This window comes from Tasmannia lanceolata, unplaced genomic scaffold, assembly GCF_043159265.1.
Source record: "Tasmannia lanceolata isolate RefF3 unplaced genomic scaffold, GAP_Taslan_0.1 ptg000019l, whole genome shotgun sequence".
NCBI classification, from domain to species: domain Eukaryota; kingdom Viridiplantae; phylum Streptophyta; class Magnoliopsida; order Canellales; family Winteraceae; genus Tasmannia; species Tasmannia lanceolata.
The window spans coordinates 21,353,486-21,366,887 of record NW_027518696.1 but is presented as its reverse complement, the minus strand read 5'-3'; the positions used below and the strand labels follow the sequence as shown (position 1 = coordinate 21,366,887).

Here is a 13,402-nt window from a genome sequence, read left to right as displayed (position 1 = left end):
CTCATTATCTTTCTAGCCATGATTTATCTTCCCTGAGCCGGACCCTTTGATTGATCCTGATCGGATCGCGTTTCGCATGCCAATTATGAGTCTACTTTGCCATTATCACTATCAGAGTGTGTGTTCTTGCTGAGAGCCTTGTTTCATCTTGACCTTGTCGGCATATTCTTTATGCTTGGTTGCCGAGACCCTCCTTGTACAGTCGTTATGCTGCCGGATTTTCTCCAAAAACCTTAAGCGTAACCATTATCCTTTATGGTTATTGATAAACCATGTGCTTACCGTACCATATCTCCTAGTACAGCTGTCATGCTGCTGGATTTTCTCTAAATGTCCTGAGTGTGGTCATCATCTTTTTAGGCTTGTTGCTAAACCATGTACTTACCTTACCACATCTCTTTCGACAGTCGTTATGCTGCCGGATTTTACCCAGAATATATTGAGTGTGACCGCTGTTCTTTAAGGTTAGTGATAAACCATGAGTTTACCATGCCATGATCCTTTTGTAAGGCCGTTATGCTGTCAGATTTTTATCTGAAACACTCTAAGTGTGATGGTTATCTGTTTAGGTTTGATGGGCCGTCATGACCCTTCTTACAATTGTTGTACTGCTGGTTCTTACCCAGAGGAGAGATGTGTTTGTATTATCTCTTGTTTCAATTTGTGCATAACATTCTTTCTAATTATCTTAATTTAAATTAGTGTTCTTACTTCCATTTCAGGAGTCTGAGTTAAGCAAAAGCCATTGCTCCGAAAAAAGTTACCATTTCGCAGCCTACTTGGTCTCGACAATCTTCTACGTTGAGACTAAGTCGTAGATCTTCTTCACCTATCTCACCAGCTGTATTTCCACTTGTCTCCCCTCGTCTTAACCAAATGGCCGAGTCAAATGAGATGTTAGCTGAAATGAGGGACATGATGAGGAACCTTACAAGAGAGGTATCTACCCTAAAGGAAGAGGTTACTCAGTTGAAAAGTGAGAAAGCTACTTCATTGAAACAACGTGTCGTCCAAAATCCTCCCAATGTGATTCCAGGCTTTGTTCGGTCTGTCATCTCTCCCGAAGATGATTTCTATGACGAGCAGTATGTAGAGGAGAACTGTCTCCCGCAATCAGTCAAGCCAAGCAAAGAGAAAGAATTGGTCGATAAAGTTGAAAAATTGACCCAGCAAGTTGAAAGCATACAAGTTAAGGGCCCAAAGAAGATCAATATGTCTGAATTTTCCCTTTTCCCTGGTGTCACTCTTCCTCCAAAATTCAGAATGCCAGATTTTGATAAATATGATGGGACGGGGTGCCCGTGGAGTCATCTGAGGTCGTTCATTTCAAATTTAGAAGGATATGGGCTGTCTCCAGAGCAGATCGCCAACGTGGTTCCGATGTCTCTAACAGGAGTAGCTAAGAAGTGGTTCCTTCATCTGAAACCCGAAGAACTTGGAACTTTAGACGAAATTGCTAACAAGTTCGTTGAGCAATTTTCGATGGAAGAAGGAATAGAGGTTACGAAGAGGGATCTGAAAGCGATCAAGCAAGGACCCCAGGAAACATTTACGTCTTCTGTAAGAAGATGGAGGAGAAAAGCGGCCCAGATGACTAACCGCCCTTCTGAAGAAGATCAGATCAAGATTGTGGTCAAGAATGTCTCCGCAGTACTACCACTTCATGGCGACGCAATATTACTCTGATTTCAATCACTTGATCAAGACAGGAACCATAACTGAAGATGCGTTGTTGAAGGGTTCTCTGGCGAAGTCATCTTTTGATCCAAGGAATGGAAAGAAACCAATGGTAGCTTCAAAGCTCAAAGTTAACAATGTGATTGCTGCACGCCCTATGAGAAGAGTTGTAGCAAAGACAGAGCAGCCAGCGAGGAAAGCGCCAAGGCATTTTGATCCACTACCTTACCCTTTATTTGTCGCTCTCAAGAAGCTACGAAGAGACAAAAAGATCACTCTCTTAGAACCGAGACTTCCACCACCTATTCTCCCCAGATATTGGCGTGAAGATCAGCATTGTGCATACCATCAAGGAATAGGGCACCTAACAGATAACTGTATGGCCTTGAGGCATAAAATTCAGGAGATGATAGAAGCGAAAAAAATTGCTGTATTTATGCCAAACACTACTCGGAATCCATTACCAGCTCATGCTGCGCGCCCTCCGCCTACAGTTGGGGCGGTTTTTACTGAGGAGCCTATTCTTGACCCTGCTTCCTTGATTTGTGCTATCGCTTCCGATTCACCGACTGTCTTGGCATTTGGCGAGGAAGTTGAAGAAGTAGAGGAAGAGAAACCTTATGTGCTGGGCGGAGATGAAGATGACTATGCCAAGTCTTCTGTTGGTCCTTATATTCTTCAATGTGATGAAGAGGAAGTACAAGATGTTGCTCCATATGTTCTTAGCTTTGATGACGATGACTTTGATTTTTTGAACGATCAATGTGACGAAGTCCGCCATGTTACTCGAGGTGGGCGAATTTTCAAACCCGCCGAGTTAAGAGTTGAGAACCCAGCTGAAGTTGTAAGGGCCGCAGAAGCGCAAAAGCAGAACAAGCCGAGTTGCGAAGAAGAGGATGAGAATCTTTTACGTCAACTTAAAAAGACCCAGGCTAATATTTCAATTTGGGGTTTGCTTATGGCTTCCCCAAAGCACTGTCAAGTTGTACTAAGAGAGTTGAATGCTGCACAGATATCTGTAGATATTACATCTGATGAGCTGGTTGGTTTGGTAGCGATGGCTAGGGTGTCTAAGACTCTTTCTTTCACTGATGAAGATCTGACATTTGAGGGTCACAATCATACGCGTCCACTGAAGATCACTGTTATCTGTAACGGGAAGAAGGTCCCAGATGTATTAGTTGACAATGGGTCCGCACTGAACGTATGTCTGTTAGCCACCGCTATTGTCCTGGGATTTGGGCCGAATGACTTCATCCCTTCTGAACAAGGAATTTTGGCGTATGACGGTACCAGACGCGATGTTATCGGAACACTAGCAACTGAAATTCTGATAGGAGGAGAAATCTTTGAAGTAGAGTTACAAGTGCTCGATATCAGAGCATCTTTCCTTCTCTTGCTTGGCCGACCTTGGCTCCATAAGGTTGGAGTTATCCCTTCTTCACTGCACCAGAAACTGAAGTTCATCAGAAACAATAGGGTGATAACAGTCAAGGGTGATCCTGATTTGGAGGTAGGCCAAATTTCGCAAGAGGGTACCTCAGAAAAGAAAGGTGATATTAGTCTGACCGGGTTCTCTGTAGAAGTCACAGCCATATCATTTGAAAAAGCAAAGAATGAAGAGATTTTGTTCCTCACTAGCACTAATCCCCGGGTTGTAAAGATGATGCGTAGACAGGGGTACCTTCCCGGTGCAGGTCTGGGTCGCAATCATCAGGAGATAGTCGAATGGCCTGTAATGAGAAAGAATGAAGGGTTGTTCGAACTCGGATATCAACCTTCTCGTGATGAGATTAGAGAAATGAGGAATTACATGCGAAAATGGTCCGAGCTCCGACGCCAGGGTCTAGAGCTTCCGATGAAATCATTTAGTCTGATCAGAAATGGTAAGTACCGCAGAGAGGGAGATGACTTTGCATTCTGTGGGTTCGCAGAGCCGTGGGTTGATGAGTTAACAGGGCAAGAGCTGCCGGGGTTTGAGATATTTTTCGATATGGAGCTGCCAGATGAGTACCCGAGTTTGCAGATTCATGAGATCGAACCAGAGGTTGATTGGGCTGATATCCTTGAGCCGTGTCTTCTGAATTCCCTGTTCCAGGTTGAGTTACCGATTGTAGCCATGATCGGAGGAGATGCACTGATCCTTGATCCTGAAAGCCTTATCACCCCAGCCGAGGGACCTCTCATGAACTGGAGTTCCCAGGTCATACCCCAAGTCGTCATCCAGTACAGTCCTGTTTCTATCAAAGAGTCCGTTGTCTCTAGCTATATGTCCATTTTCGAGTAAAAAATAGAGTTTGCTATATCTGATGTTTCTTTTGATGCAGGTACAGTTGTGATCGAGCCCATTGATGAGGAGTCTTCTGATGCCGTTGTTCAGTCCGATGCAGAGTCCGTTGCATCTTCCGTTGAGTCTACCGAGTCTGTCAAGTCTGTTCATACGATAGTCCAGTCTGATGATGCGTCTGTAAAGATTTCTAAAGATTTCAATACTGAGCCCATTGAAGGCGCGTCAACAGATGTAACTTTGATTTCTTTGAATGAAATAAAAGACTCTTCTTCTTATTCGCCTGTCTCTACTTCAATTTCTGCTTCTTTATCTGATCAAATTAATAATAATAATAACCAAGACTCCTCCTCTAATGAGGATGCCGACGAAACTCCCCCTGAAATCAAACACATGATTAGGCAGGAGGAGCAGCGTCGAGCAAAACCATTCGAAGAGGAAATCGAGACCATCAATATTGGTGATGAAACCCTAATTCGGGAAATTCGAATTGGCAAAACATTAACTCCCGAAGAGCGTGCGGTATTACTTGCCCTATTAAAGGAATTCAAAGAAGTTTTCGCTTGGTCCTATGATGACATGCCGGGATTAAGTGAAGACATTGTTCAACATAAACTTCCCCTAATCCCGGGTGCCAGGCCGAAAAAGCAAAAAGCTCCAAAAAATGAAACCAGAGTGGGACTTGTTAGTCAGAGATGAAGTTCAGAAACTATTGGATGTTGGCTTCATACAAGTTGTTGAATACCCTGAATGGCTAGCCAACATAGTACCGGTGCCCAAGAAGGACGGAAAAGTCAGAATGTGTGTGGATTTCAGAGATCTGAACAAAGCAAGTCCGAAAGATGATTTTCCTTTGCCACGCATTGACATCTTGGTGGACAACACAGCGGGCCATGCTCTCCTTTCATTTATGGATAGATTCTCAGGATACAACCAGATCAAGATGGCTCCTGAAGACATGATCAAGACGACCTTCATCACTCAATGGGGATATTGTTACAGAGTTATGCCATTTGGACTCAAAAATGCTGGAGTAACATATCAGAGAGCTGCTACCACTTTACTGCATGACATGATACACAAAAAGGTCGAAGTATATGTTGATGACATGATCGTTAAAGCAAAGACCAGGGAAGAGCACGCAGGGGCATTGAGAAAGTTCTTCCAGCGAATTCAAAAGTTCAAGCTCCGTCTCAACCCGAATAAGTGTGTATTTGGGGTTACATCGGGAAAACTGCTGGGATTCTTGGTCAGCCAGAGAGGGATTGAAGTAGATCCGCAGAAAATCAAAGCTATTCAAGAAATGGCTCCGCCGAAGACTGAGAAACAGATCCGTGGGTTCTTAGGAAATGTTCAATATTTGAGAAGGTTCATCGCACAGTTGACAACGACTTGTGAGCCGATTTTCAAGCTCTTAAAGAAGAATGCTTCAAAGAAATGGAACGAAGAGTGTCAGGAGGCTTTCGATAAAATCAACCAGTGTTTGGCTTTACCACCAGTTTTGTCACCAATCATACCAGGACAACCGATGTTGCTGTACTTGTCTGTTACTGACACAGCGATGGGGTGTATGTTAGCGCAGCAAGACCTGGAGTCAAAGCGAGAAAGAGCCATTTACTACATCAGCAAGAAAATATTGGAGTACGAGCAGAAATATACCATTCTTGAGAAGACTTGTCTAGCACTGGTTTGGGCTACTCAGAAGCTGAGGCATTATTTGTTATCGAATAGGGTTCTTCTACTCTCACGGATGGACCCATTGAAATATTTGTTCGAGAAGCCAGCTCTCACCGGAAGAACCGCCAGGTGGTTGTTGTTATTGTCTGAGTTCGATATCACTTATGTCACTCAGAAGTCAATTAAGAGGCGCGTGATAGCTAAACAGTTAGCCGATTCACCAGCAGAAAATAATGAATTTTTGAAAGCAGAGTTTCTAGATGAGGAGATAATGACTGTGGAAGATGAAGTTCCAGACACAAAGTGGTTGATGTACTTTGATGGAGCAGTCAACAATCGAGGCCAAGGTGTAGGGGCGGTGTTGGTGTCACCAAGAAAAGAGTATATCCCTATATCCATCAAGCTTCAATTCAAGTGCACAAACAATATGGCAGAATACGAGGCATGTATTGCAGGTTTGGAAGCAGCCATGGCCTTGCACATTCAGGACCTAGATGTATTCGGGGACTCAATTCTGATTATCTGTCAAACCAACGGAAACTGGAAAACTAGAGACAATAAGTTGATCCCATATAATACGTACCTAGAGTCTCTGGTCAGAAAATTCAGAAATATCACATTCACTCATTTGTCCAGAACGAAGAATCATTTTGCGGATGCATTAGCTACTCTGGCTTCGATGCTTGATATTTCTGCGACTATGGAGGTTCAACCATTAGAAGTACGGCTTTAATGGGCCCCGTCACATGTTAACGCTATAGAAATAGCAGCGAGGTGTTCAGATGGCAAGCCTTGGTACACAGATATCAAAAACTTCATCTCAGGCAAAGGACATCCGCCGGAAGCTTCAGGAAAAGAGCGAAGGTCTCTTCAAAAATTGGCCTCTAACTTTATCATCTGTGGTGAGGAGTTGTACAGAAGGTCGTTCGATGGAATCCAACTTTTGTGTATTGATGAGGATCAAGCAGCTGAACTCATAGAGCAGACACATGAAGGAGTATGTGGACCGCATATGAACGGAAAGATACTATCAAGGAAGATTCTCAGACTTGGTTATTGCTGGCCGACAATGGAAGCAGATTGCTACGCCTATGTGAAGAAATGTCACAAATGTCAGGTCTATGCTAATCTCATCCATGTGCCACCTTCTCAATTGCATTCTCTTACTTCACCGTGGCCGTTCTCAGTATGGGGAATAGATATCATCGGGAAGATAAGTCCGAAGTCTTCTGGTGGGCATGAGTATATCTTGGTCGCCATTGATTACTTCACAAAGTGGATAGAAGTTGTTTCGTATGAGTCATTGACATCTGCTTCTGTTGCAAAGTTCATCAAAGCAAATATTATTTGCAGATATGGAGTACCACATGAACTAATTTCAAACAATGGGTCCCATTTCAAGAAGGAGGTGGCGCGCCTGTGTGAGGAGTTTAAGATCAAGCATCATAAGTCTTCGCCATATAGACCCCAAACAAACGGAGCTGTTGAAGCTGCTAATAAAAACATCAAAGTGATCATCAGCAAGATGACTGAGACTTACAAAGATTGGTCGAACAAGCTACCGTATGCTTTGTGGGCCTATAGGACGTCGATCAGATCCTCTACAGGTGCAACTCCGTATTATCTGGTGTACGGAATGGAAGCTGTCTTGCCTGTTGAACTGCGAATTCCCTCCCTGAGAGTGATGATGGAAGCTGGGTTGCTAGAATCTGTTTGGGCTCAAGCCAGATATCAGGAGTTACAAATGATTGACGAGAAGAGGCTGAAAGCATTGTACCATGTTCAAGGGTATCAACGCCGCGTCGAGAGAGCCTTCAACAAGAAAGTTCGAGTTCGAGACCTCAAGAAAGGAGATCTTGTTCTGAAATCCTTCCGGGCACCGGTATATGATCCCAGGGGTAAATTCAAGCCGAAATGGTCAGGTCCATACATTGTTGACGAAGTCTTGCCTGAAAACGCCGTCAGACTCCTTGATGAAAACGGAGAAAATCTAACAGAGCTAAGAAACCTTAACCAACTCAAGAAATACTATGCTTAAAGCACTAGAAGGCCTTCCTTGGCCGATCAGAGCTTCAAACCAAAAATCCTTTCTTAAAAAAAAAACATATCAAAATAATCCTTTGCAAAACCTGTTTGAGCTTACACAAAATCAAAATCATTCTCTTTTCAAAACCCATAAATCAGGGGCATTTGTGCCTTGAACTACGCTCGACCTGATCCTCATCCTTTGGGGGTACGTAGGCAGTCTGGCTAGTCCGGATTCGGTCGAAACCTTGGAAAACTTATCAAAACTCTGTTCTGTCAAACCCTAACCTACCTAAAAAGTCCTTTTGGTGCAATAGGCAAAGGTTTGTGGCTAAAAAAAGGAAAAAAATGGAGTCTGAAGACCCGTTAGATTAAAAACCCGCAAGGGCGATCTAAGCAAAAGTTAGGGTCATTCACCTCCTAAGTTGAAAACCCGAAAGGGTGGCTTAGGCAAAAATCAAGGTGTGAGCCTGCTGGATTGAAGACTAGCAAGAGCAATTCAGGCAAAAATTAAGGCAAGCGGTCCACCAGATTGAAAACTTGAAAATGGCAATCTGGTTAGTGGCAGTGACTTCTAAAGAAGCTAAACAACGGGAGGCAGACAAGACTTGTAACCCAGTAATGGCATCATCAAAGTCTGAATAGTGCCAGCATGACTTGCTCTGATCTTCCTCTAAATTAGGGGCATTTAAGACTAAGCAATCGAAGGGGTTTAATGACCATGACGGTAATACCGAACAGGGAATGAATCACTTTTTAAGCATGGTATTCAAGTCACTCTAAGAGTGGTTAACCTTCACCATCTAAAATATTTGTCAGGTCAAGAAGCAAGTTGAGTTTTTCTCGAAATCCAAGTCCTATGTTTGTCAATGTCTTTTACTTGTCACTTGTCGAAGTCTGTCGCGTGTCAAGTCAAAATCTCCAAGGTCTTGTATGGTCTGTACCTTTCCCAGAGCTGGGCTGACAAGCACCAAAGCAAGAAGTTGCTTCTCCGGAAGACGGAATAAATCAGAGCAAGGTTCAGAAGAATAGCAGGCTATCAGGCCTACTGAAATTTTGTCAGCTGGCAGATTTGAAAGAGACCTTTCAGGCAGAATTGATCTCATGGTTCTCATGTTTCCCCTACACAGAGAGCTTTGTAAATCCAATATTCATGAAATGAAATATTTGTTTCCCTGCATTTGTATTTGCTTTATTAAGACTCTAGTCATGGAAGTATGAAATAACTAGGGGCATCTTTTATGACTTGGCAATCATGCCAAGTCATAAAAGCTGCCAAATCCACAAGGACAATCAGAATAAACCAATGTCTCCAGCAAGTTGGGATGAGTGAAGCTCGAGCACATCTTGAGTCAAACCTCCAAATTCCCCAGCTAAGCCTACTCTAGAGTCAACTCATCAGCAAAATCAGTCTCCAGTGGAATCTAAGGTCTAATTTCCAAAGAGTCCGCTGTCAACTGCTCAAAGCATTCAATCCCCAGCAAAATCTAATTCTTTAAAAAATGGGTCAGTACCCAAAATCCCAGGAAATCATGTGAGTCCTGTCCTCAGCAAGGAACTCACACTCCCTTTTTTCGCCAAGAGACAAAGCAATTCTCAAAAGGATCAATCTGAATCAAGCATATCAAAAAAAAAAAAAGTTCCCGCTTCTTTGGAGAGACAAAGTAATCTCCAAAGAAATCAATCCAAATCAATCAATTCAAATCAATCAATCACAGGAGAGTATCAATCTTTTCATAAGAATCTTACTCCTCGATCAAATTTCCATTGCTTGTTACTGCGTGAGGGTTCCGCATAACAAAGCATTCCCTTTTGATTAGTGCGTCAGGGTTCCGCCTAATTAAATTTCACCTTTTGTTACTGTGTGAGGGTTCCACATAACAAATTTCCATTGCTTGTTACTGCATGAGGGTTCCGCATAACAAAGCTTTCCCTTTTGATTAGTGCGTGAGGGTTCCGCCTAATTAAAATTCTCCCTTTTATTACTGTGTGAGGGTTCCACAAAACAAATTTCCATTGCTTGTTACTGCGTGAGGGTTCCGCATAACAAAGCTTTCCCTTTTGATTAGTGCGTGAGGGTTCCGCCTAATTAAATTCCACCTTTTGTTACTGTGTGAGGGTTCCACATAACAAATTTCCATTACTTGTTACTGCATGAGGGTTCCGCATAACAAAGCTTTCACTTTTTGATTAGTGCGTGAGGGTTCCGCCTAATTAAATTCCACCTTTTGTTACTGTGTGAGGGTTCCACATAACAAATTTTCATTGCTTGTTACTGCGTGAGGGTTCCGCATAACAAAGCTTTCCCTTCTGATTAGTGAGTGAGGGTTCCGCCTAATTAAAATTCCCCCTTTTGTTACTATGTGAGGGTTCCACATAACAAATTTTCCTTACTTGTTATTGCGTGAGGGTTCCGCATTACAAATTTTCCTTGCTTGTTACTGCGTGAGGGTTCCGCATAACAAAGCTTCCCTGTTTATTAGCGTGTGAAGCTTCCACCTAACCAGATCTCCCGTTTGTTAGTGCGTGAAGGTCCGGCCTAACTCAAAATTCTTTTTTTCAGGGCGTGAAGGTTCCGCCTGATTATTCCAACCTCATTTTCAGTGCGTGTGGGTTCCGCCTGATTGTTCAAAGTCCAAATTGCCATTCAATAAAAAAATCCAATCCCTTTTGTATCTTTTCATTTGAAATTTTGGGCCGATCAAAATGCGTTGTCTCTTCGGCTTTGGCATTCGTGCAACAAGCGCCCTCTGCCAAAGAGGGGCATCTGTAGACACCCCATTTTGACCGAACCATTTTCCCCAAAATTGAATAAATTCTCGAAATCGAATAAAGTCCCAATCCCGAAGTTGAGTCGAGGTCCCGAACCGAATCCCCAAATTCCCGAAAAAGTGGGCCTCGAATGCGAAAGAGCCCGAAATATCCTCATTTTCAAATAATTGTTGAAGTCCCATTGAAACTCAGATAATCACCAAGTCCCATTTGTACCCTCTGTTTGCAAGTCCCAACCTTCCCTTGCATTTTCAATAAAATTGAAAATGTACCAGGATGCGTCTCGCATTTCGGTGTGGGCGCCCCTCTATTTGGATTCCCCGAGTTTTGATGATACCCCCACACCATAGTTTCGATGTGCGTTAACTCACTTTGTCTTAGTGTTTAAAGAGCTGTTAAGAAGTTATTACATCTCCCAAGACAGCTCTTGCAAGCTAATTAAAGGGGAAAAGACGAACTGAGTCGGTACCCACATTAAAATATGGTTGTGTCAATATCATTTCCCTAAAATATATATATATATATATATATATATATATATTATAATTAACTCTTCCCCTGTTCTTGCGTAGCCCCCCCCCCTCAAGCGTAGAAAGTACGCTAAAAAAGGTTGTCCATGGAAGAAAGAGAGGGCAAATATGTGTCTCTTTGTAAAAAGGGGTGGGATAGCCGAGCATGGGTGCCCATTAAAGCAAAAAAAAAGAAAAAAGGGGTAATAGGGATGTTGATAAAAGTGTAAAATCCTCCTCTCAGAAGGGCATTTTTGGAAGCTTGCATTTCTTTCTCTACAAGCCACAAGTATAGGCCATTAGATCAAAGAGGTGAAGTGTAGGGCTTAGATCAACTAGAATATTCTAGGTTTTAGGGTTTCTAGGAGGGCATTAAGGCTAAAAGAGAGAGATGGATGGCTGAGATGAGAAGGCAACAATTGGATGGCTAGGATTAGAGTGAGGAAAGAAAAAAACCTAGGTATAAAATTCCATAGGAGCTCGTGAGAGAGGTGGAGGATTTTCCCATTTTTTTAGCAGAGAGAGGAAGGAGAAGGAGACCGGCCAAACCAACTCCACCACCACCCCTTCAAGCCACCACCTCCACCATCTCCTTTATTCATAAACCCATTTCACAAACCCACCATCACGGCCACCACCATTTTCCTACCTCAAAACCCATCTGGATTCTCCACCTCCGTCCACCATCTCCGACCAACCCCTCTTCTCCGGCCACTCCTCCTCCAGCCGACCCCTCCATTGCCGCCACCATCTCTTCACCACCATCTCCGACAACCATTTCCTTTACCCTTATCACCAAACCCATTTTATCTCTTCCCTATAACCCCTTTCGCTTTGACTTGACCTCATCTCCGGCCATTGATTCCGGCCTCTTTCGCTTGCCACCACCACGATCGGCCTCCCTCAAAACCCCATTCTCGCCACATAATTTCTCTTCCCAACTCCAAATCACAACCCTCTATTCAACACCCAACCCTATCCAAACCCTCTGCTATCTCAAAAAAAAAGAAGAGAGAGAAAAAAGAACAACAGACAGAGAGAGAGAGAGAGGGGTTTGCCGGAAAATCCGCCGGATCTCTGGCCCAACTCTACATTCTCCGGCAAAAATTGTGCCGGAATCTGGCCTCCTTCTCCACCAGCCATCTCTGTTACCCACATATCCATTGTTTTCCACCATCATCTACCCCCCTCTTCATCTCCACCACTAGCCTTCACCCCCGTCTCCATTGATTCCGGCAAGCTTGCCGGAATCCGACCAAACCAACTCCTACCCTATTTCGCCCAAACCCTGCCACCATCATCCCTTTAAACCCATTTTTGTCTTCCCTACACCCCAATTTCACTCAGACCCCACTCTCAACAAAACCTATCTCAAACCCACATCAATCTCACCCCATCTCCCCTCCTATCTCCACCACCGACCCCCATCTTCTCCTCCTTCATTTTCTAGATCTATAAGAGAGGAGAAGCACAAAGAAATAGAGAGAAGAGCAGAAAGGGCTGGTGTGAGATCGAGAGAAGTAGATAGGGGTGTGAAAGAGAGAGATTTGAGCATGGGGCTCTAATTTTTATAAAAAAAACAGAGGAGATAGAGGGGCAGCTTCACTTCGCAAGTTGAACGAGCAGTTGTGGCTGAGAATTCGGGTTGGGCTTCACAGGTCTTTGTCCGTCTTCTCTGTGAGTGATTTTTTATTCATTTCTTTCTTTTTGGTGTGCAACTTTTATCCTAGATGTCTTAGTTATAATTCGGGAATGAAATGCTTGCTTAATCTACTCTTTTCCTAAGTGATTCATGTATTTCGAATGGTTTCGAGCCGATGTCTAAGGGGGTTTTGATCGCATGAGTTGATTCGCATTTTCTTATTGCTTTCAGTCTTCATTCGATTTGTATTGGAAGAAACCTGACAGAAGCAAGTAGATCCCTCTGAGTTGGGCTTCGTTTAATTGTTGGCGGTTGTGGGTTTCAATTTTAAATGAGTAAAATGGGTGTGTTCTGGATAATGGGCTTGAATCCGTATCAGATTTTTATTTTTTGACTGTCCTTGAGTTTTCGATGAGCATTTGATTGTAAATGAGACAAGGAAAAGAATGTTTGGCTTTTATCTGAATCATCTCTATCGTTCATGATCTACTTCATTTATTCGGGATTACTGTTTGCTTGTTCGTCGGGATCCTTTTCGACTTTTGGGATTCCATTGATTATGGGAACACATCTTCGCCGGGTTTAGGCGATGACGGACGGCAACCTCTTGAGCCAAAACCCCCTTTCGATCAAAAGGGATAAAAATACATAAAAATCAAATAACAAAAATCCAAAAAACATAAAAAAAACACTCAAAGCGTATTTTGAAATGCTGTTTCGAACTACGTTGGCTTGATCCCTTTCCACAGGGTACGTAGGCAGCTTGGGATTTTCGTCCCAAGTTCAGTCAAACTTTTCAATAAAATCATTTAA

General features: G+C 43.1%; 2 protein-coding genes across 2 annotated transcripts; both read left to right on the top strand.

Moving 5' to 3' along the window:
• The first annotated feature begins 1,786 nt into the window (after nt 1-1,786).
• On the top strand, nt 1,787-6,621 carry LOC143852407 (uncharacterized). Its single transcript, XM_077361788.1, has 5 exons — nt 1,787-3,043; nt 3,131-3,908; nt 4,005-4,198; nt 4,902-5,930; nt 6,466-6,621. Exons 1-5 carry the CDS (start codon nt 1,787-1,789, stop codon nt 6,619-6,621), a joined length of 3,414 nt encoding a protein of 1,137 aa, XP_077217903.1.
• A 656-nt stretch (nt 6,622-7,277) lies between these two features.
• Nucleotides 7,278-7,679, top strand: LOC143852406 (uncharacterized). Its single transcript, XM_077361786.1, has one exon. It carries the CDS (start codon nt 7,278-7,280, stop codon nt 7,677-7,679), a length of 402 nt encoding a protein of 133 aa, XP_077217901.1.
• Nucleotides 7,680-13,402: the final 5,723 nt, after the last annotated feature.